The sequence below is a fragment of the Acomys russatus genome, chromosome 8 (assembly GCF_903995435.1).
Source record: "Acomys russatus chromosome 8, mAcoRus1.1, whole genome shotgun sequence".
NCBI classification, from domain to species: domain Eukaryota; kingdom Metazoa; phylum Chordata; class Mammalia; order Rodentia; family Muridae; genus Acomys; species Acomys russatus.
The window spans coordinates 3,484,325-3,507,067 of record NC_067144.1 but is presented as its reverse complement, the minus strand read 5'-3'; the positions used below and the strand labels follow the sequence as shown (position 1 = coordinate 3,507,067).

General features: G+C 49.3%; 3 protein-coding genes and 1 non-coding gene across 6 annotated transcripts in view; 3 read left to right on the top strand and 1 right to left on the bottom strand.

Moving 5' to 3' along the window:
- Dgcr8 (DGCR8 microprocessor complex subunit) overlaps positions 1-3,856 on the top strand; it is a 41,015-nt gene extending 37,159 nt beyond the window's left edge. The window contains exons 12-15 of the mRNA XM_051150664.1: positions 51-178; positions 1,914-2,027; positions 3,099-3,183; positions 3,284-3,856. Of these exons, the coding sequence (XP_051006621.1) occupies positions 51-178; positions 1,914-2,027; positions 3,099-3,182 (326 nt within the window). The 3' untranslated portion in view covers position 3,183; positions 3,284-3,856. The remainder of the gene's footprint in view (positions 1-50; positions 179-1,913; positions 2,028-3,098; positions 3,184-3,283) is intronic.
- Positions 3,857-5,231: 1,375 nt separating this feature from the next.
- On the bottom strand, positions 5,232-9,912 carry Trmt2a (tRNA methyltransferase 2 homolog A). Of its 3 annotated transcripts, none has more exons than XM_051150661.1 (12): positions 9,623-9,912; positions 8,881-9,425; positions 8,347-8,455; positions 7,834-8,015; positions 7,553-7,667; positions 7,351-7,466; positions 7,166-7,277; positions 6,578-6,700; positions 6,340-6,415; positions 6,031-6,147; positions 5,836-5,932; positions 5,232-5,731 (listed from the first exon to the last, which is right to left on the bottom strand). In XM_051150661.1, the coding sequence occupies exons 1-12, from the start codon at positions 9,650-9,652 to the stop codon at positions 5,506-5,508; spliced, it is 1,848 nt and encodes a 615-aa protein (XP_051006618.1). In that variant the 5' UTR covers positions 9,653-9,912; the 3' UTR covers positions 5,232-5,505. The 3 variants fall into 3 exon arrangements, with proteins under 3 accessions (XP_051006618.1, XP_051006619.1, XP_051006617.1); XM_051150662.1 differs by having other exon boundaries at positions 9,665-9,912; XM_051150660.1 differs by having other exon boundaries at positions 5,233-5,731; positions 9,670-9,912.
- A 288-nt stretch (positions 9,913-10,200) lies between these two features.
- Positions 10,201-19,424, top strand: Ranbp1 (RAN binding protein 1). Its single transcript, XM_051150663.1, has 6 exons — positions 10,201-10,365; positions 11,494-11,630; positions 14,718-14,875; positions 17,549-17,677; positions 18,442-18,507; positions 19,027-19,424. Exons 1-6 carry the CDS (start codon positions 10,351-10,353, stop codon positions 19,131-19,133), a joined length of 612 nt encoding a protein of 203 aa, XP_051006620.1. The 5' UTR covers positions 10,201-10,350; the 3' UTR covers positions 19,134-19,424.
- On the top strand, positions 18,561-18,686 carry LOC127193497 (small nucleolar RNA SNORA77). The gene has a single exon (XR_007831139.1). It is a non-coding gene; the product is annotated as a small nucleolar RNA SNORA77 (small nucleolar RNA).
- Positions 19,425-22,743: the final 3,319 nt, after the last annotated feature.

Below are 22,743 nucleotides of genomic sequence, written 5' to 3'. Positions count from 1 at the left end.
CCAGGAGAGGTTCTCCTGTCTTCTCTTCACCTTTGTTTTTCCTCTCACAGGTAAGAATAAACGAGTTGGGAAACAGTTAGCCTCTCAGAAAATCCTTCAGCTGCTGCACCCACATGTCAAGAACTGGGGGTCCTTACTGCGCATGTATGGCCGTGAAAGCAGCAAAATGGTCAAGCAGGTAAACAGACTTGCAGGTCTTCTGGAAGCTGCTCTGCTTCCTTTTTCTTCCTTTGGAGCTCATGTCTCAGGGCTTGCTGTCAAGGTTGGTCTTGGCAATACTGCTTTTAGTTATGACTGTCTCTACGGTGCTGTGTCAGTGATTGTGCAGGCCAAGGGTGGGAACACCTGAGCCATGGCTTCGTCTTACATCTGCCAAGAAGTTAAGTATGAGCCATTAGGTGACATTCCTAGACCACCAGGCCTGTCACCCCCCAGACAGTAGATGCAGGCATTTGAATTGTGTGAAGCCTCAGGAGCCAGTTGTTTGGTAGTCCCCAAGTCTATATCCTCTAGAGTTGAAGATTCTCAGTGACTTAAAGGATATTATTACCTGTTTTGTTTCTGTAGCTTTTACGTAGATTTCAAAATTTAAATTAGTCCCCAAACCTGAGGAGTATTGGGAAGTAGGTGTTGGCTCTGTCTTCTTTTTGACATGCTAGTGAGAGCCTTGCCCACACTAGACAAATGCTTTACACTGAGCTACATCACAAACTTTTTTTTTTTTTTTTAAGATTTATTTATGTCAAGTGTGATGGCACAGGCCTTTAATCCTAGCACTTGGGAGGCAGAGGCAGGCGGATCGCTGTGAGTTCGAGGCCAGCCTGGTCTACAAAGTGAGTCCAGGACAGCCAAGGCTACACAGAGAAACCCTGTCTCAAAAAACCAAAGGGGGAAAAAAAAAAGATAGGTTTATTATTTATACAGTATTGTGCCTGCATGTGTGCCTGCACACCAGATCTCAGTATAGATGGTTGTGAGCCACCATGTGGTTGCTAAGAATTGCACTCAGGACCTTTGGAAGAACAGACACTGCTCTTAACCTCTGAGCCATCTCTTCAGCCCACCAACATTTATATATTTTCCTTAATAGATGCAGAAACTACCCTGATCATCAGGATTCCATCATTTAGAGGAGTATAGGTGGAGACCCTGAAGACCATGCTGTGGACCTTTGAGCCACCCTGCCTTGAGCTGAGCCAATAGTCTGGAGCAATACAGTATTCCTTCAGGCTCCCCAAGACTCAGGCCTGGTCCTGTCCTTGCTCTGGCTAGCAAGGCAGGAGTTAAGGAGGCACATGGAGAGTATAAACAATATAAGGCTCCTCCTTTTCCTGATTGCTTCCCTACTGCTGGGGATCATCCCTGTACAGCCTAGGCAAGGACTGTCTGTACCACTGAGTTGCATCCCCAGCCTGAATAGAACCATTTTCTATGAGTTGAAATGTAGGTACAGTGTTTGCTGTACATAGTCTGGGCCTGAGACAGAAAACATTGCTGCAACCATGGGCAGAAGCTTCCTTCAGCTATAGAGTGAATGACCCTTGTCTGGCACAGGAACTGTGGAATTTTAAGATACAGTGAGCATCCTTGCCTGTGGCCTCCAAGGCAAGAAAGGAGGAAAACCAAAGAATATCTGGGCAGGCTGTTTGGCTGTGCTATGTTGCAGCTGGCTTTAGCCGTGTCCTTGGCACTGTGAGGGTTCCTAGCATAGTGAGTGCTTGACTTTATACTCAAGACACTAAACACACAGAGGTGTGATCATGGAGGAAGGGACAGAGTATCTGGGACAAGCCAGAGCCCAGGACTATGCTTGTACCATGTATCTGTCAGCAGCCAATGCTTATCACAGGGGGGCCACTGTTGTGCACTTCTGTGCCCCACTAGGCCCTTATGCTCCTGCTTTGGGTTCCTAGGAGACTTCTGACAAGAGTGTGATAGAGCTACAGCAGTATGCCAAGAAGAACAGGCCCAACCTTCACATCCTGAGCAAGCTGCAAGAGGAGATGAAGAGGCTGGCGGCAGAGCGGGTGATTATCTCCCTTCCCCACCCCTTTCCCAGGCTTCCTAACTCCCTACCCCCTAAACTTACCATCTCTCCCCACCCACCCCCCTTCAGTCCCCTGCGCTGTTTCTGCCCATCTTACAGTTCTTGGGTCATTGAGATTGCTGGGCCAGCTCCTTCCTTGTAGTTGGATCCTAGGAGCCCATTTCTGACCTTTGACTCTGGAGATACTCAATCCTCCTTCCAGATGAGGTTGGCTTTCTTAAGGCTTTAGCGTCGATGGTGCTTTCCTAGAATGACCTTATTATTAGTCTGGATAGAGAGCAGACAAGCAGCCTTTTAGTGGCTAAAGGTTCCTATTTGGGGTCAAGTATTTGAAGGCAAGGATTGTGCACTGGCTTTGCACTCAGTAACTCAAAAACAATCATAAACCTGGGTAGAACTTAGTTTTGATGAAGCTTCCTAAAACTACCATAGGTGCCTTATCCCAAGGGGCTCTGTTACTGACACTGTTACCTGGCCTCAGGAAATATCTTATTGTCATTCACACCCCTAGACCTTCTAGGTTGGGAGCCTTTCTGCCTCTGGTGGCATGGCCCAGGTATGCACACAAACTCTGAGGACAAAGTGTCTGTTGCTAGTTGCCTTTCTACTGTTTTCAGATGAGAATGAGCCTTGTCTGATGGAGTAAGCAGAACTTGCTAGTTTGACTGTCCTGGAAAATTAGTTGTGGGCAATTAGTGTGTCAAGGCAATAAGCCCAAGACATAGTTCTATTTGTAGGGAAATTTACTGGGCTTCTGGACAAGAAAGCAAGGCTAGGATTATATTCACCATGGAGGGGATCCCAGCTTGTTGTAAATTCTTCCATTCTGGGTATCTCTAGATTGCCAGGGAAGCATCAGCACATGGGAGTATACCCTGGCATTCTGAGGAGACCCTCTGGCCTGGCCCAACCCAGCCCACTCCCTCTACCTTCCCTCCTAGCAAGGTATCACAAGCATTTGTGCTCTTGGAATTGAGGGCCTTCCACCTTTACACCCCTGTGAACCTCTTTGCTGATCCTACCTCTACCATCATTGACCTCTATTCTTTAGGAGGAGACTCGGAAGAAGCCCAAGATGTCAATTGTAGCATCTGCCCAGCCTGGTGGTGAGCCTTTGTGTACAGTGGATGTATGAGGTAGGCAGCATCAGCCAACAGTGCTACCCAGGAGACCCTCAGCCACACATCATCACTCTGCAGCACCAGGCCTCCAACCTAAGTTTCTTCCCTGTGGCAGTGTCTAGGCTCTGGCTCTTCACATGGAGACAGCTGTGACCACATAGTACACATGAAAAGAAGCAGTTCTGGAAAAGCTGCTCTCAATGTGACTGGATATACAACGATCAGCTAAAGTAACTGCACAAGTGGAAGCTGATAGACAGCTGTAGTTCCTGCTTGTACGTATCTGCTGCGAACTGTTTTTATGAAGGTTTTCATTAATTTTAGTACACTATATGCACTGACAAGAAGTTATACTTCGTTAATAGATGAGATGCCCAGGTTTTATAGCTTTGGCTAGCCTGTGATGCCAGGTAGCCCCTTTGCTCATGGTTCCTTTGTGGAGCCACTAAGACCTGGCCAGAAGGTGCAGGTATCCTGTCCTGTAGTATTACCTGCCTTGTGTGTTTCCCATTTTCCTCTGAAAAGGTTATAACAAAGGAATAATTCAGGCTATTTTGGCTTAAAATAAAACAGGATTTCAGCACCAGAACTACTCTTCAGAGATTGCACAGTGAAGATACTGAACTGTCAAGATACTGATTGTTAATCTGGTTGACCCTTGGGGTTACAGTCTACTTTTTTGATGAAGCCTTTTTTTTTTTTGGAGGGGGGATGGGATTGGAGACAGGGTTTCTCTGTGTAGCCTTGGCTGTCCTTGACTCACTTTGTAGACCAGGCTGGCTTCAAACTCACAGAGATCCACTTGCCTCTGCCTCCTGAGTGCTGGGCTTTGATGAAGTCTTAATGCTCTTATAGTTGTCTTCTGGACACTGAAGCTTCCACCTTAGATAAACTCTAGCAAGTTTTTTACAAAAATTTTTGCACAGTCAAGCCCATCTATTCATCAATTTTTAAAGCTTTTATGATGTTTTAGAATTTGGAAAGAATGAAAGATTTAGAATCATGCATTTCAACAGATGGACTTCAGTGTAATCCATCACTAATCAAGAGCTGGCATTGTACATGACAAGTAGTTATGGGTTCTCTGGATCTCAAGAGTAGCTGCTCTTATGTTCTGTGTGTCTCTCACCTATACATGAAGATACATGGATGGCATGTGTTGTCAGACAAGATGGCCTTTGAGAGCTTCCCAACAGCACATTCCTCCTCCCCAATCACCTGTGTTACAGCATTTAACTTCTCTGTTAATCTTGGCAAAAAGATCGTCAATCAAGTTGCTAGAATTGGACACTTGATTCTTTTTTGCCTCCAGTCTTTTGACTGGCCATGGCCCTAACAGATTTGCCATTGAGAAAGCCTTGAGCACATGGTCACAGACACAGGCACTATCAATAACAGGTGCTGTCACATTCTTCTGGTCTCCACTGCCCTCCCTGTCTCTTACAGGTGGGTGAGTCCTATATGTACAGCCGTGCTACAAGGCTGGGAGCCTGTGTTGATGCTGCTTCTGTGTACTAGCCATGGCTGTAGGGTGCACTCTGATGGTCTGAACACATAAAACTGTCCAAAAGGGAATGGCTGGATTCTTTCTTCTGATGGGAGTGAGTGCCAGGACTGTCGTGGAGTCAATGGTGTTTTTAAGTGCCTTGGTGGACACACCTAACCCCATGTGAACTCAGCATAGATGTGTTCAACCATCCTCAATGCTCCCCTGGAATACTTGTTAGTACCTGGTCCTAAAATCTGGCTCTGGACTAAATTTAAGCAAGCCCTGGCATTCCATTAAGCATAAGGTGAAACAGGCATAGAAGCACACACTTCTGATCTGCATAGAGGTACTTTTGTTTTTGTTTTTTTTTCTCGAGACAGAGTCTCTATGTAGCCTTGGCTGTCCTGGACTCAATTTGTAGACCAGGTTGGCCTTGAACTCAGCAATCTACCTGCCCAGCAGAGATGCCATCTTAAAACAAGGAAGCACAGGAGCTAGCACACAGGAGTTGAATATGAAAGCTCTATTAAATCTGAGAGTCCTTCCTGCCTTTCAGAAAGGGTTGACCAGGCCTAGGCAGACTGATGTATTCTGATGTCCTACTCTGATATACCTTAGTAGGTGGCAGTAGGAATGAGTCAAGGCTCTGGCTGTCAATACAGAAACATCAGCAATTGTTTATTCTAGAGTTTGCTTATCTTATCCCATTATGGGACAACACAGTGTTTACACTCCTTGAACCATCTTAGGTAGGTATCATGCCCCACCACTGTTTGCTTGGTCATCCTCTGCTTACTAGGGAACTCTAAGGAACTCCCCAGCTTTTGTCCTGTGCTTCTTCCCAGGATTTAAGATGAGAGGGAGGTTTCTGTTTCCTGTGGATTGGTATCAGGATTTCTTGGGGTTTGAAGGTCTTGATTCTCCAGGGCTCCTATGCCATTGGGGTGTTGTTCCATCCTCTCAAATAGGATAAGCATCTCACAGTGTGGAGTCTGTGGGAACAGGTCCACAGCCACAGCCTTGACAGGATGGAATGAGAGGCCTTTCACTCGGTTTGATGGGGCCCTGCAGAGGCTGTGGTGGAAAGGAGGTAGCAATATTAGCCCCACAAAAGTTCCTGTAGGTAGCAGATTAAGTATCCATCTGTTTGTATCTTCCTCCCCACCCCCAGCACTTACTCCACAAAGTTGCCCATGGCTGCCCGGGGATTACAGGAAACATACAAGAGCCGCTTGATGTTCTCAGCTCTCCGGATGGCCAGAATTACCTTGGAATCTAACAAGGCACAGAGGGGCTAGTTTCTCCAAATGGTTGACTACCCAGTATAGCTTTTTTCTCTATTATTACTACCTCCCAAAGTGGAAACCACTCACGTAGGCCAGCTCGCGGTGGGTCTAGAACAGCTATAAGTTGCTGGGAAGATAGTCTGCTCACCAAGCCTGGCACCAGATCCTCAGCCCTGCCACAATGGAACTCAACGTTGCTCAGCTCTAAAGACAGTTCATAGTTGTCAGAAGGCGCTGGGCTTGGCACTAGGAGCACACAGGCCAAAAAAGCTTCCTTCTCCAGCCTGAGGACCCCTCAGCACCCCCAGAAAGGCCCTCACAACCTCAAGTGCAATAATTAAAGCACACAGCAGAGCTTACTGCTGTTCCTGACCACCTGCCTGCAGAAGGTCTCACCGTTGTTGAGGGCGTTCACACGGGCATCCTCCACAGCCTCCTGGCACAGCTCTATCCCAACTACTCTCTTCACCTTCTAAAATGGAGAGGTAGATAAGCCCCACTGCCCTGCTTGCCTGGGAAAGAAGCAGCAGCACAACTGGCTGTATCTGGGACAGGGTAGTAGCCAGCCTCAGCTTTTAGGTTCATGATAGCAGTCACAGAGGGAGATGTCCTTACCTAGGACTAGGAGGCTTACCGGGGCCAGGGCCAGGCCTATGGTGCCAGTGCCACAGCACACATCGAGCACAGTACTGCCCCCATCCAGCTGGGCCCATTCTTGGATGACTGTGTAGAGCACCTCAGCTGCAGGTGTGTTTACCTGGAGGTTAGTTAGCCATAGTGTACTCCAGCATAGGCTAGCACCCCACCTTGCTTGGATCCCTACTTGAGATATATGCCAACAGCCTTGTCCACTCTTGGCTTTTAAAAACCAAATCCTTACAACAGAAGAAACCACCCCCCACCCCCCATCAATGGGGAGCTTTTCCCCTGACTTTACTTCCTTCAGGCCAGCTGAGTGATTGCATACTTTATGCTAGAGACCTTGGAATCTTTCTCCCCACCCATCCCCATGAGGTTTTCCACAGTAAGAACAGCTCAAATGCCAAGGAGATGGTAGTAAGACCACCACATATATCGATCAGTGGCAAATATCCCTTTCCTATCTTCTACTTCATTCTGGGGCCCCTAGTACCTGAATGTTCTCTATAAATCTCTTTAAGCCTAATTACTTGCTGCCTTCCCTTTTCTCTGTGTGTCTTTGTGTTCACAAGGGGTATGTTACCTGGAAAAATGCATGAGGAGAGATGCGGAAGGTCAACCCTAGCAGGTCCTCCTGGATGCACTGATCACCAGCCATATGCTCCAGGGGAAGGCCTTCTTGGCTGGGAGTCTTTCTAAGGAGAGGAAGCAGATCTGTCAGGGTCACTGGCCTATCTGGCCCCTCCTGCCCCCACCTAGGCTCCTTACCTCTGTCCTTCCTCCACAAAGTAGAGGGAGGTCACCCCACTGGTCTTGCCTGGCCCCTCCATGAAGTGGTTCACCAGGGATGCCTTTAATCCTGCCATATCCTCAGAGCTCAGTTTCTATAGTAAAGGATATGCAAGCACATCAGGCTATGTAAAAGCCACCTACAGTAGACACTTGCCCCAACAGAACCACCACCTGTGACCTGGGGATGGAAGTAGGCAATGGCCATGGCCTGTCCTCGGCGGCTGGTACGAACAGTCAGTTGCTTCCAGTGGCCTGTGTATGTCTCAGGGTCATATGCCAAGTACGGTGTGGACCTGAAGAAACCACAGGTGTCTGAGCACCCAATAAGTGCCTGTCTATCCTATGGCACCCTTCCCCCTGCCCCCCCCCCCCCCCCACTGCCAGAGCAGAACCCACACCCTCTAATCTCAGATGGATTGGGGGACTTCCTAGCAGCCCAGCCCCAGGCCAGGTCCCCACCGGATGAATTCCTGGAAGGCCTTCACCACCTGCTTCGTGGCTTCTGGAATGTGCACAGTATCAAAGGGGGCTGCAACAGCGCATGTACCACCCTTATACTTGCCAAGCCGGCAGCCAACAGTGTTGTTCTCTCCATCAACCCCAACTCCAACCAGAAACTCACATTTATTACGATATTCAGTCTGCAAGAGACAAGATGGCAAAGAGGCAGCCAGCTCTCAACCTTGACTGCCCAGTACTGGAAGAAATACCACAGTGAACAAGAGACCCAGGTTTGCCCAAGGGTGGCAGGCAAAACAAGGCTTTACTGCTGGTTTATCAAGCATCAGGAAGAAATGAAAAGCAAGAAAAATGTCAAAGAACAAAGGAAAGCTAGAAAACAGGATGAAGGACTGGCCCAGTGTATATGCCTAATATATGAGGCCCCAGGCTTTACCCCAGCACCAGATGACAAAGTCAAACAAGGACATCCTCCCCCTCCTTACATACAGAATGTCACTTAGCCAGCCTGACCTGCTGGGGCGATGGCTTGACCCCCTCCAGTGGGCAACAAGCCTTATTGTGCTGTTGTCTCTGTGTGAGCAGCCAGGGTAGCAGGGCGCGGTTAGTGTTCCCAATTTCCCTGCAGGACAAAGCACATCTTGGTTGGACTTATCATGTCCCCACCACACTGGGCAATTCCCTTGAGGCCTCACTATCCTGCAGGTATCATAGAGGCCTTAATAACCAGAGCCTTGGTTGACCATTTTAGGCTAGTGGTCCTGAACTTACTGATGTAGTTTGTGACCCTTTAATAGTTAATGATGATGTGGTGAAACCCAACCATAAAATTACTGCCATTGCTATCTTGCAAGTGTAGCTTTGCTAGTGTTATGAATCCTAATGTAAATGTATCCTCAGCTGGCCTTAGGTAACCTAGAGAATCGGTGATCACAGGTTGAAAGCCTGACTTAAACCCTGTGTGTCCTCAATAGCCTACAGGGCTTCTTGGTGGAGCAGGCCAAGAGCAAACACCTACTCTGCTCCGGATGTCAGTGCCACACTCACTTGGCCAGTTTCTGTAGCACCCGCTCACACTCCTGTCGCTTCTGCTCCAGCTGCTCAGTGTAGGGCACTGTCCAAAGAGGGGTTACCACATCAGCAATCTGCATTGCAGGTGGCTCGCTATCACCTTCCTGCCGCCTCTTCCTAGCCATGGGATCAGCCTTAGGTCGGGCCAGGCGAACGCTGAGTGGGCGGCCTTTCCAGAGAGCACCGTGCAGTACCCGCAAAGCCTTGTCTCGTTCAGCCCCGCTGCGAAACGTTACAAAGGCACATGGTGGTTGTCCAAAGAGTTTGATTTTGTGCGACTGTAGGCCAAAACGACCCAAAAAACGCCGCACGTCACTGAAGCTGGCGTGGCGAGGCACATTTTGCAGCTCCAGTTTAAAGATCTCTGAGGTGAACAAATCATCCCTTATGTAGCTGTAGAGGCCAGGCTGAGGTCCAGGCCCTGCAGCTGGTCCAGGCCCCTCCTCCTCTTGCCGTTCTGGGGCAGCAGGGCTGTGTACTGCACTGGCATCCGGGCCGCAGTCCTCCATGTGCTCCCGAACCTGTGTGGGGACCGACGGGCCAGGCTGAAGGCTCTACTGCCCGAGGCTGCACGACTGCCTCGGCCCTGCTCGCCCAGCCGCTGCCAAATGCCCACTAGTGCACACCACACCCAGCCTTGCCCAAACGCCTTTCTACTTTTGAGACCAAATTCTCCTTCATCCTATCTTTGATTCAACAGTAATGAGCCCAACCCCACCTCTGCCCACCCCGTCCACATCTCCTGCATGGCTCCCTTTGCTTTACTTCCGTATCCAGCTTCTCACTCATCGCCTGGCTCATCTGTTGTCTGGACCCTGGAGTTCACGAGGACCACCACCTAGGCCTCACACACAAGGTGCTCGGGAGTTCGGGGCGACGCCGTGAGAGTACTCCACCGTAATGCAGGAGACTCGGAGCTGAGACCACACGCCTCGCCCGTCCCTAGTCGGCTCGTGCACACTAGCCGCGCCTCATTTCTCTGAGGGCCTGGCTTCCGGTGACGTCACCGCCACGCGCCGAGTCCAGACTGATCCTTGCGCACACACACACACACACACAGACACACACACACACACCCGCCTCACGCTGGCGTCAAAGGCACTCACAGCTTGCAGACGGAAGTGCGCGCGTGGGTCGCCGGGAGAGCGCGTTCACTGGGCTGAGACGCGGCCGGGCATGCGCCGCGGGCGTTTTGGCGGGAAGCGCGGGGCGGGCCGGACAATGAATGTCCGCCGTAAGAGCCAATAAAGCTGCACTGGTTTTGAATCACTGCGCGTTTCCCGCCGCTAAGGTCAGGGGTCAGGGTTCGGGTCGGGGGGCGGAGGGAAGAGCGGACGGGCGGGAGACGCCGGCGCCAGACGCGGAGGAAAGGAGCTGCGACTAGCCGCCCAGAGGCCGCCAAGCCCGCGACGCCTGAGCCAGTCGAGCCGCCGTCGCCGCGCCCCCATGGCGGCCGCCAAGGTACGGCGAGGCCCGGGTGGGGCAGGGAAGGCCGGGAGGCAAGGGCCGCTATGGGCGGCCACGTGGGCGGCCCGCGCCTGGGCCGCCAACCCTCGCCGGCCCACGGCTTCCTGGCATGGCGAGGCGCTGGACCTGGGGGGGCTCGAGGTCTTTGGGGGATCTGGGAGTGAGAACTGCGGGCCAAGACTCGGGTCTCAGGGGCTGCGGGGCGGCGCGTGACCTTGTGGTGTGCGGAAGAGCAGCCATCGTCACACCGGGCTCCCGGCTTCACCTGGGGACTTGGCAGGCGGCCGGCTTCCTTCTTCTTGGTCCCCCTGTGATCTTTCCACTAGCTTTGGTTAACACGTCTAAGAGATGCCCCCAGACCCCTTCATTCATTCGGTCATTACGGCTGTCGGTGGCGGAAGCTCGCGTTCCAGCGCGGGTTACAGACAGTAGACGCGCGGAGTCAGGGCGGGGGCGGCTTTGTTGGTGGCTCGCGTGTCGGCCGCAGCTTAGCCGCAGTGCTGAGAAACCGAGCGTAGGGCTTCTGTTGAGTTAGGTAGTGAGTGTAGTAGGGTTTTTCTGTATTACCAACGCACGTGATCGTGTCTGATTTAAACCCGCATTCTTTTGTAATTCTCCAGGTTGGGCCAGAATCTTAGATCTTAACATTTAAATGTTAAAGCTTGGGTAAAGTTGCTGGAGGGGTTGTAAATTCGTGTAAATGCTAGTAGTCCCAAAGCAATTTCTCTTCCTAGTAAACTAACAAGTGCTTGGGTAATCTTCAATAGAAACTGGTACGTCCACTCTTCTTTTTAAGTTTATCATATTCTTTACATCGTGGACATCATTTCACTTTACAGAGGAGGAATTTCTCCCAAGCTACTTTGCCAAGGACTTTGCTGGGCATATGTAACTGGTGTGTGGTGTCAAAATCCATTGTCTTGTTGCATGCTAGCCTGTGATTTTTGCAGTGCTGGTTGTAAGTGCAATCTGATGATGTGAAAGACTGACGACTTAATTTCCAGTTTAGGGGGAGGCTGCTGAGGCCTGTCTTCGCTTTCCAGGTGCCATTTGAGATTGGTGGTGCCCATCGTGGGCCAAGTCCACCAGCTAACAGCATCGCTTCTCCCCCTTTCTGCACAGGACAGTCATGAGGACCATGATACCTCCACAGAGAATGCAGATGAGTCCAACCATGACCCCCAGTTTGAGCCTATAGTTTCTCTTCCTGAGCAAGAAATTAAAACACTGGAGGAAGATGAAGAGGAACTTTTTAAGATGTAAGTCTGCTCTGGTGACCCAGGGAAGTACCTTTAGATAGGGTAACTGAGACAGAAAGACAGACCCAATAAGAAGCAGGTCTCCATGGGGCATTTCTTTCAAAATTTGCAATACCCAACAACCACAGTTGGACCGCTTATGTTTTCCTCTTTGCTTTCTGGAGGAGCCATTCAAGCTAGGAACCTTGTCCCCTGTACTGTTTCTCTTGTGCTCGGGTTTAAGCCCTAGTGATAATTAATGGCATAACCTCTTTGTGATTTCTATCTTGACTTGCACAGAATTATATGTTGGCTGGGCACATTTTGATATCTGTGAGTTTGGTGGGTTGGCTGTAAAACTAACTTTGATTCTCCTGATTTAATTGTCCTCTTGTTTGCTAACTTAGGCCTAGTCCTGGAAGTTCCTAGCCTTCATATAGTCTAATCTAGGCCTAGAATGTTTTGAGCCTCTGATTCTTACTGCTAAGTAAACTCTAGTGCCTTTCTAGTTTTTCCTGAGCTCTAGATGGCTGGTTTAACTCAGCTGTTCTGGCTCACACGCTTCTAGTTGGCTGATTCAATCTGACTTCTCTCTCAGCCTCTGACGAAGCTGCTTTGCTTGGCTTCAAACTATCTCTAGCAATCTGGCTCCTCATTCTCTGTCCTAGTCTGTCTTTCCCTGTGTCTAGCTTGTTCTCTCTCCAATGCCTCTGAATTTCACAAAGTGAACTATTACAAACTCAGCTCTCCTGCGCTGCCTCTCAGCTCACTCTCAGCCAAACTGCCTGAGCAGCACTCAGATCTGCATGCTTCTGTCTCTTGAGTGCAGGGATTAAAGGCGTGTACCACCACGCCTGGGCCTAAGCTTTTCTTTACCTAAAACTTGGCATGTTCCAGGCTGGCCTTGAAGTTAGAGGTCTGCTTGGGATTAAAGGTGTGTCTATATCCCAGTGTGGCCATTCTGGATTAAAATTCCTCTGCACTTGGCAAAGCTTGATAAAGGCTTTTTTTTTTTTTTTTTTTTTTTTTTTTGCTTTTGTTTGGTTTTTTTTGAGACAGGGTTTCTCTGTAACAACCTTGGCTGTCCTGGCTTTGTAGACCAGGCTGGCCTTGGTCGAACTCACAGATCTGTCCCCCAAGTGCTGGGATTATAGGGATGTACCATCACACCGGGTGCTAAAGGTTGTTTGAAGAAAGGCCTGCAGTTTTGTGGTGACTAGTCTTACATTGAAAATTCAACATCTTTAGTTTTGGTCTGCCAAACCTTTGCCTGTGGCCCCTGCTGCCTTGTTGGTCAATCATATGCAATGTGTTCTGTCACCTGGGTGTCTCCACAGTGGACTTCACCTTTCCTCCAAAAATTAGCAGTTCTACCAGGCTGTGGTGGCTCGCACCTTTAATCCCAGCACTTGGCGTGTAGATTTTTGTGGGTTCTAGGTCAGCCAGGACTACATAGTGGGTGGGGCCTCCCTTTGTTGAACAGGTAGTCTTTCCCCCACACTTTGTTTTCTGTTATCTTAATTGAGTATCCTTAGAGATTGAAGTTTGTTTATGTGTGTGGGTGTTTTGCCTATATGGATGTCTATACAACGTGCAGCCTGGTGCCCAAGGAGGCCAGAAGAAAACAGTGGATCCCTGGGGACTAGAGTTACAGACAGTTGTGAGTTGCTATTTGGTCCTCTGGAAGAACAGCAGTGTTCTTAACTGATCCTTCTCTCTAGCCTCCAGCTCAAGTCTGAGGTCTGAGAGCATCGTGCTAGCATATCTGATGGACCCTAGTCTCTTTAATGTGGCACTGTACCGTGTAATAAAATCAAGGGAACTTGCTAATGTCAATCTTTGTTATATACATGTTAGTGCCATTGTTTGGCCTCCGTCCTCATGGCTATCTAATCCTCTTTACCTTCTAAAGGACACATTTTCAAATACTGTTAACGTGAATTTGGTATACAAGAACTAGACACAATCAAACCACAGCAGAAAGCCTGCGCATGCCTCATGCTCTGAATTGCACAAAATGCCAGTGGAAGTGGCTTAGTTACCAAAGTTGCTTTTTAAGAAATTGCTGTGTGTTCGCCAGTTGGTGTCTTCAGTAAGGAACTGCAGCAGTAGTTGAGTAAATTTCGGTTTTGCTGTTTTGTTTTACTGTCCTGCTGATTGGAAGCTAGGCAGGTACTATACCACTAAGCTGTTTCTCCAACCTCTTTTTCTTCCCCTTTAATTTTTACACACTTGGTCTTTAATCTGTAAGCCAAGACAGCAGAGCACAGGCTACCTTGTATCTGGTTTTACCTCACAGCAGATACTGGTGTGTTGTTGTCTATGCTTAGAATAGCTGGGCAGTAGGTTCAGGTACATCCTAGCAAAGGTTGTCCTGTGTTCTCTGGTATCCCTCCTTTCAGGTATGCCTAAGAAGTCAGATAAAGGTTCATCTGCTCTGAAGTGGGAGAGAGAGGCCTGCCAAGGAGAGCCATAAGTACCTTTGTACCTCCCTAGAAGGGGGGGGCGGCGCAGCACTGTAGCTCTATTCCACAGCCTGGGGGGGGGGAGTAGTATCCCCCTGAGTTATGTGTGCTTGATTTTGTTCACCTGACCCTGAAAGTACTCCTGATCTTGTGCCTTTATATCAGGGCCTTTGGGCCTTCTCTTAAGGAATTAAGTGAAGACATTCTCTCTCCCTTGACAAGACTGAGTTTGGAGGGGAGCAGAGGAAGGGCCCTGGAGACTATGAAAGGTTTCTCCTGACAGGAAGTTGGTGCTTAAGCCTGTTGAGGATGGTATCCCTAAAGCTTTGTGTGGTTATAGGGCACCCATGTGGTGTGACTGGGTTACCCTGCCCTCTGGAGCTTCTTTACCTACTCTGGGCCGTGGATCTCCTGGGAAGATCATTTGCTGTGAATCTGGAATTTGTTGGATTTTTGTGCTCCCCTGGGTTATAATTTGCTTAGTAATTCCAGCACCCAAAGGTCTTAGAAGAAGATTGTTGGTGAGGACACAGTGTTCAACATACCCTTATATTCAGTGCTCAGAGAACAGGTGTTCTTTTGGGGTAATTGGTCCAGGTGTGAGTTCTGTGTCTAAATGTTCCCTTTTTGGCTTTTCTCACAGGCGAGCAAAGCTATTCCGGTTTGCTTCAGAAAATGACCTGCCAGAGTGGAAGGAGCGAGGCACTGGAGATGTCAAGCTCCTGAAGCATAAGGAGAAAGGGACCATCCGCCTTCTCATGAGGAGGGACAAGACCTTGAAGATATGCGCCAACCACTACAGTAGGTGGTCTTACAGCTCTTTATGCCCAACGGTTTTTAGGAGCTGGTTACCAGGTTAGGGGGGTGTGTTTGTGATGCTTAGAGAACTTAGGAGTATTTTTCAAGGCTTGGTGTGGTGGTGCACGCCTTTAATCCCAACACCCAGGAGGGAGAGGCAGGTGTATCCAGGCCAGCCTGGTCTACAGAGTAAGTTCCAGAACAGCCAGGGCCACACAGAGAAACCCTGTCTCCAAAACAAACAAGAAAGGGTCAAACAAGCCTCTGAACTGTGACAGTGAGGCTTACAGAATGTAGGCTGTGGGCAGGATAGGCCTAGAGCCAATATGGACCTTCAGGCTAGACTTGGACAGTGGTGTGGCTGGTGTGTGTTTGTTATCTGGGCAAGTTGGAGGTGTCCGGTGGCAAAGCTGCTGGCTTCCCGCTTTCTGATATGTTCTGCCCCCTCTGAGTGTTCCCTGGGGTGATGCAGGAAGGGAAGGGGGCCGGGAAGAAGGTGAGTAAGTGGGGCTCTTGGCCACATGTGGCCCAGGGTGTCTAGAGAGTCTCAACAAGCCCCCCTTCCCTCCTGTTTGTCTCAGGCTATTTAGGTCCATCCATCTTGGGCTGCTCTTTATCCGGTGGAGCCCCCTAGTGCAAAAGTCTGCATTTTATAAAGTTGAGGACTTGGGGTGGGGGTTGGGGGTGTGCAAAGAACAACTTTGTGGAATCTGTTCTTTCCTTAGCACCTTTACATGAATTCTGGAATCAAACTGGAATCTCTGGGCTTGTGTAGCTAGCACTTTTATCTACTGAATGCATTTTTGTCTTTCCTGTGGGTGCACATGTGCCATGGCTGTGGCAGTTAAAAAGGACAGCTTGTAGGAACTGGTTCTCCCCTGTGGTTCTGGGGCTGCAGGCAAGAACCTGTACTGAGACAGCTGCAGCCCTGTGTCTACTTCTGTAGCGGTCAGCAGCTTCTGTCCTGGGTGTGTAGGCAGACTGCAGGTAAGGCCAGGGTGGTGGGGCTTACCAGGGCCTAAGAAAGGCCTGAACCTTCCCTACCCCACAGCTGCCTCAGTCCCTGTTTGGAGCATTTCGTTGGGAGGCTCAAGCTGCTTCCAAAGCCTGGCTACGCTCCTGAGTGGCCTCTGCAAACCTCCCCACCTGGGTGGAGTTCCTTGTCCCCTGTGCCTCACAAGCCCTAGTGGTTGTGGGTCAGGGTTGGGCATTGTCTTAGTCATATGGTGCCCCTCAGAAGGCATTTCATTGGGAGCTTGCTTATGTTTCAGAGGGTTCACCCACTATCACATTAGGAAGCAGACAGGCATGGCCCTAGAGCAGTTGCTGAGGGAGAGAGAGCAGCAGCCAGACACTGGGCCTGGCATTAACTTTTGAAACCTCAGAGCACACCCCAGTGACATGCCTCCTTCAACAAAGCCGCACCCGCTCCGGCAGGGCTCCACCTCCTAACCCTTTCAAATAGTTGAACTGAGAACCAAGCGTGCAAGTGAGGGGCATTCTCATTTAAACCACCATAGGCTTCAGTTGAGGTACAGGGAAAGTGAGTGTGTGAGTCCTGTGCAGATTTCCTGAGACCACTATTGGGATGCTGTGGCTCAGATCTCTGAGCTCCAGCTGTCATGTGTGTTCAGATTGGTTCATGGTTCTCATTGGAATCCTGGAGGTACTGCCAAGGGTGCAGGGACTAGTGGCTGGGCATAGACAGCAGTGAGTGGTTTTCTAGATGAGCAGGCTTTCAGTGGGACAGCTATCTGTCAGTTCCCTCTTGGTTTTGTAGGATCTGAGGGATTCAGAATAAACATGTTTGTTTTGAGTTATCTTCCATGACATGCTAGCATCTGTCATGGGATTCTGGTATCCACTGCTGCGTTCTAAGGTCTTCCTAAGGGTAAAGTAGTGGGCCAAGTTTTCAGGCTCCTTTGCCGCTGTGTTTCCAATTTACAGTCGGTCAGTTTCATGCTGGCATGGGCGTGTGTTTGCAGCTATATGTTGGTCACCCTTAGGAAGCTTTGGGTCTGAGCGGCTACCCGTAACACAGCAGGAGGCAGAGCCTGTGCTTCAGGGCCCTGATTTTAAGCAGATGTGGTTTGCGTCAGTGTATAGAGTTGTGTGGCCTGTATTTTAAATTCCTTCCTGGTGGCAGACATAAGCAATGTCTACATTTCTCCTAAGGTCCCAATGAGAAATCAGGGTGTGATGCCAACAAAGTTTGCTCTGGGAACCAGTGAGTTTATTAGTCTTTCTTAAAAGGCAAAGGTGAGAGGTTTTTAACACACCTGTACCTGGAAAATGTTGCCCTACCAGGGATGATGGCTTCTCCTCTCCATAGGTAGAGCCCCTCTCCCCTAGTCTTTCTGAGCCTAATAGTCTAGCCAGCCCTGGAGGAGGGCACATGTGATTAGGACAGAGTTGCACAGGACCAGTGGTAGGAAGTAGTTTGATACTCAGGATCTCTGACTTTGAGGGGTTATTAACAGTCAAGCCCGGCTGGGATCATTTGCAAGTAGGCATAGTTGAACTCCCCTTGCTTGGCTCATAATCAGGTACAACAGCCTGGATCTTGGATCCAAGACTCCATGTTGACTCTTGTGGGTCCCTTACTTGGTGAACAGGTTGCTCTGGGTGGTTTGCCCCAGGGTCCTGCTCTCCTCACAGACTTCTTCTGTCCCCTAGTCACACCGATGATGGAGCTGAAGCCAAATGCTGGCAGTGACCGCGCCTGGGTCTGGAATACCCACGCCGACTTTGCTGATGAGTGCCCCAAGCCTGAGCTGCTTGCCATCCGCTTCCTAAATGCTGAGAGTAAGCAGAACTTGCCCAGCTGTGGGTCACCTCCTGAGTAGCTGCTGCTTTGGGGGAATTGACATTGACCCAAACCATGCAGAGCCTGCTATGTGAAATTCTAGGGGTCTGTATAAACAGTTGTTGCATCCAGTTGACTCCCATCAGGCGTGTGGAACCAGAGGCACGCCCTAGAGTTTCCTCCTCCTGCTGCTGCTGCTGCTGCTTCTTGGTTTCTGGTTCCTCAAGACTGGGACACTGGTGTACCCTACAGACGCTTAGGCACCTGTACCAGCAAAGACTGCAGAGATCTGCAAGCCCTGGCTAATCTCTCTTCCATGGGGGAATCTTTCTAGTCTGAATTGCCACAAAGCTGTGTCCTGGGGATCATGGAGAGTAAGCAGGTACCATGGCAAATGCCCTAGTGGCTGGTGCCCTTGATCCAGGAGTATAGCGTGTATCTGGTAGCCCTTCCAACATGAGTAGAGCTGTAGCAAGAAGGGCCTTGATTTTTCTGAACACAGTTGCTGGTCTCACTGCAGGTGTTAGATAGTCAGAGGCTGCTGTTGGGGCTAGGCTTGGTGGCACACGCCTTTTAATCCCAGCACGTGGGAGGCAGAGGCGGGTGGATCTCGTGAGTTCCAGGACAGCCAGGGGTGTGTAGGGCAAACCTGTCTAAAAAAGGAAGAAGTTGCCGTTGGGGCCTGAGAGTTGGCTCTTCAGACTTCAGGATCTAGTCACTCTACTCTGAGAACTTTCAGACACAGTTTCTTCTCTTTCTACAGATGCACAAAAGTTCAAAACAAAGTTTGAAGAATGCAGGAAAGAGATTGAAGAGAGAGAAAAGAAAGGTGACATGGAGCCCCCCGGGATGTGGAGGGTGGGTGGGTGGTGTAGCTTCCTTGCAGATTCACTCTGCACCTGCCTGCAACCCCAGTCTGGTGCTTTTTCCATCTGCCAAAGAAACATTCCGGGGTGCTGTGGCTGCCTCTGCCTGTCAGAGGCAATGCAGCTGCCTGGGGACACAGCCTGACTCCTTGGAGGCTTTGACCTCATGTTGGCCTCAGCGTTTGTGGTCAGTTTCAGGTACAGAGCTAAGTCACAGCTCTTTGGAACTCACCAGGGGTGAAAGGGCTTTTAAGATATTCCTCGCTTTTTCAAAGAATTCTGTTTCCTGTTCCCTCTGAAGCAGATGGGGCCTGGGTTAGTAAGTGACACATCACTGAGCAACTTAGGTACCACCAGCAGCTTGCTGGGGCTTCTTGGGCCCATCTGGGGAAGAGCTGTGGGTGATACTAAGGTTGAGCCTGCAGTGGGTGGACGGCGAGGGCAGTGCAGTTAACAGCCAGTTCTCTGTTGTCCTACTGCAGGACCAGGCAAAAATGATAATGCTGAAAACGTGGCTGAGAAGCTGGAAGCCCTTTCTGTGAAGGAGGCCAGAGATGAGGCTGAAGAGAAGTCTGAGGAGAAGCAATGAATCACTGTCCTTTTCCTTTCTTTTCCTTTTTAAAAATTTGCCCCACCTTTTAAGGCTTGTTTTTATTCTGTTTTGTTTTTACAAGGGATTTTATAAAGAACTGAATTCCAACCTTCAGGTTGTTTTTTATTTTTATTTTTTTCTTTCCCAGTTTTGACACCATCGAACATGACTTCAGAAATCCATTCCCCAGTCATGAAAATGTACTGTGCTAACTTTCTTTTCCATAGTGGAAACACTTATTTATAGTCATCAAAAATAGTGAATAAAAAATGCCTTTGAAAACCTGGATCAGCTGGCAAGGTTGTGTGGGTTGGTGAGGATGTCTGCACACGGCGTGTGGGGTGGCAGCATTCCGTCCAAGGTGCGCTGCTTCCCTGCTGCTGGAACTGTTGCTTTGTGCTGTTGTGTGGGTGGCTGTGTGTGTGTAATAAAGCAGCTAAACAGATCTGGCTGTAGGAAAAATTTATTTGGTTGGCTCAGTGAAGGAAAGGCCACCATGAAGTACTGTGTCAGTGTGGCTATGGCTAGCCCCACACCTTTCTGTTGGAAACCTTCAGATGCCCTAGTATATCTTCAAATGACACTCTAGGAGTTTGGACCTTGAGACCTAAACTCAGTACTGTTAGGATTATGGACCTAGCTGAATAAAATCTATCATGTGTGGGGTTGGAGAAACAGCTCATCAGTTACAAACACTTGTTCCTCTTGCCGTGGGTCTGAGTTCAGTTCTAAGCACCCATATCAGGCTGACCATAATTAAGCTCCAGGGAACTCGACAACCTCTCCACCTGCTCAGGTAGTGTGTGCAAGTGACATACACACAAGGAAGGCCTGATCTGATGTGTTGTGGGCTGAGGTGGCCTTCCGGAGCTTCACCAGCCCTGCCTTTCACAGGGTACAAGCCAAGCCATGCGGGGACTTGATTGTGCAATGATAACAGGAAGTGGTCACTCTAGCTAAATGCCATTAACACCTAGCAGAGGTGCTTTAGAGTTGCTGTTCGGTCTCCATCTGTTGGTTTGTATCTTCGTAGATTGACCCTGTTATGTCTGACCTGTCCTTTGCAGAGTGTGCTTACAAATAGAGCTTTATTTATGTACTTATTTAGTTGGTTTTTCAAGACAGGGTTTCTCACCAGGCATCATGGTACATGCCTTTAATCCCAGTACTCAGGAGGCAGAGAAGGCAGATCTATTTGAGGCCAGCCTGGTCTACAAAGTCCATGACAGCTAAGGCTACACATAGAAACCCTGTCTGAAAAAACAAACCCAAACGAGACAGTTTGTGTAGTCCTGGCAGTCTTTCAAAGGAAGTTTTCACTGTGACATGTCCATATGGATAGATTCTATCCATGCCCATACCACCTGCTCCAGAAGTCCCTTCTCATAACCCCAGATGGTCTTTAAAAACCAGGCTGCCTCTTGGTTTTCTCCATCCTAGGAAGAGATTTGTACGTGTAGTGAGACCTGATGCACTAGAACTGTGAAACTGACCACAGGTGGCCTTCCGTGTTTTAAATGGACTGTCCATGGACTTGACCTTGCTCAGGGTAAGCCGTAGACAGACACCCAGGTACACCTGCAAAATAACCTCTGTCTTGAGTTGTAGTAACAGACACATGAACCTTTTGGGTGGGAGAGATGTTGCCAGAGGGGTGTGTGTGTGTGTGTGTGTAGGACCTCGTTAAGTAGGAAGTTTCTTCCCACGTCCAGAATTTGGCATCCCCCACCCCCACCCCCACCCCATGTATCTGGCAGTGGAGGAAGATGGCTGTGGTGGCCCCCATGCACATCATAAATCTGGAGTCAGACCCAGAAGCGCTCCTTCCATTCTGTGAATACAGAAGGGCCCTTCCAGACTGGCTAGGGGACACCTGTCCTATGCTCAGGTTGTGTTCTGGTGTACATTCAAGGAAGTGGCTTGTTCACACTTCTAGAAGGCATAGCTGAAAGGAAGACATACATTGGTACCAGTCTGAATGCGCTGTTGACAACAGTTTGGAGGACATCAACAAGTTATTGAAGCTATCCAGCCTGGCATGGTAGGCAGAGGCTGTGCAAAGTGGGACCAGGTCTTAATAGGTGTTAGGCTGTAAGAAATACACTAGCACCCTCTTATCCATAGGGGAGCGTACCAAGCCCTCTGTGTATGATGTTTGTTACTTTGTATATGTACCTGTGGTACCTTTATAAGGTAGGCACAGTGGGAGATCTACAGTAATGAAGGGAGACACACTACAATGGCATCAAGTGGATATAGTGTAAATAGCTTATGTAGGTCTTAGCAGCCTCAGCATAGGTTTGTTTCTAATTAAGTAGAAAGAACACTTCTTTGTTTCACAGGGCCTCTGGCATCAACACTGTTGCACTTTAGGGATACTGAGACATAGTTAGGCTACCAAGTATCAAATGAGTAGGAAGTTGGTTAGCTGAAGGAGTTAAAATCCAAAGCAGAGACAAGCATGATGGTACTGTTACTAATTTGTTGGTTGGGTTGAGGTAGTCTCATATAGCCTAGGCTGGCCCAGAACTGGCTATGTAGCTGAGGATAACCTTGAATTTAAGATCCTCCTAAATGCTGGTATCATGTACCTCTGCTTTAGTAGGCTGGCATTCTACCAACTGAGCTACATCCTGACCCTTTTGTTTTTATGTAGCTTGGCTAGCCTGGAACTCACTATGTAGTCCAGGCTGGCCTCAATTTTGAGATCAACCTGTCTCTGCCTCCCTGGTGCTGGGATTAAAGGCATGAGCCATCACATTCAGCTTGTTCGGTTTTTGAGATGGGTTTCACTGTGTAGCCAAGGCTGGCCAGACTTGAACTGTGAAGCAGCCTACCCGCCTGTCTTTCAAGAGCTGATATTACACGAGTTAACACACCCAGCTAACTGTACACAAATCTGAATTATTATTGAACGTTAACAATTTTGGACTGTGGGTAGCGAAAACATCAGGAATGCTGCTTTATACCTCCATCTCAGGTCCCTCCACTGGGCTGACTGCCATTTTCCACTTCCGTTTCATTCCCTTTTCCCCTGCCCTGGGCTGTGGGTTCCATGGCTACTCTGGTAAAGATCTGCCTGGGCCTCACAGTGCCCAAGCTCCGCGCTGTCTTGCCAGCCCCATTCAGGAGGAAAGGTACTATCATCACATGGGGGCCTTGCCTGCCCAGGACACCTCTGTCGAATTCTACATTAAACGAAAGGCTCTCACAAACCAGGCAAGCAGTCTTCCATGACCAGTGTTGGCTGTGTTCCTGCATGGCTGTGGCAGTGGAGCAGTGTGGCTGCTTGGTACCCAACACACAACATGAGTAGAACCAGCCCCAAAGGAACTCCGGAGTGAGGGAGCTGTGGCGGAGCCTCCTGAAAGGGCCCTGGAGGTTCTGAGCTTTCTGTATTATGGGCTACAGAAGTCCGGGTTCCAGTGGGGCACATTTAGCTTTGCCTAATGCAGAGGGCCAGCTGGATACCACCTAAGAGCAGAAAGGAGTGTGTATCCACTCTGCTCGCCACTGTGCCCAAGGGCCACATCACTGCCAATCTTACCAATACTGGAAGAACTCTTGGTGACCCTGTGCGGCATCTTCTGGCACATGGACTGATCAA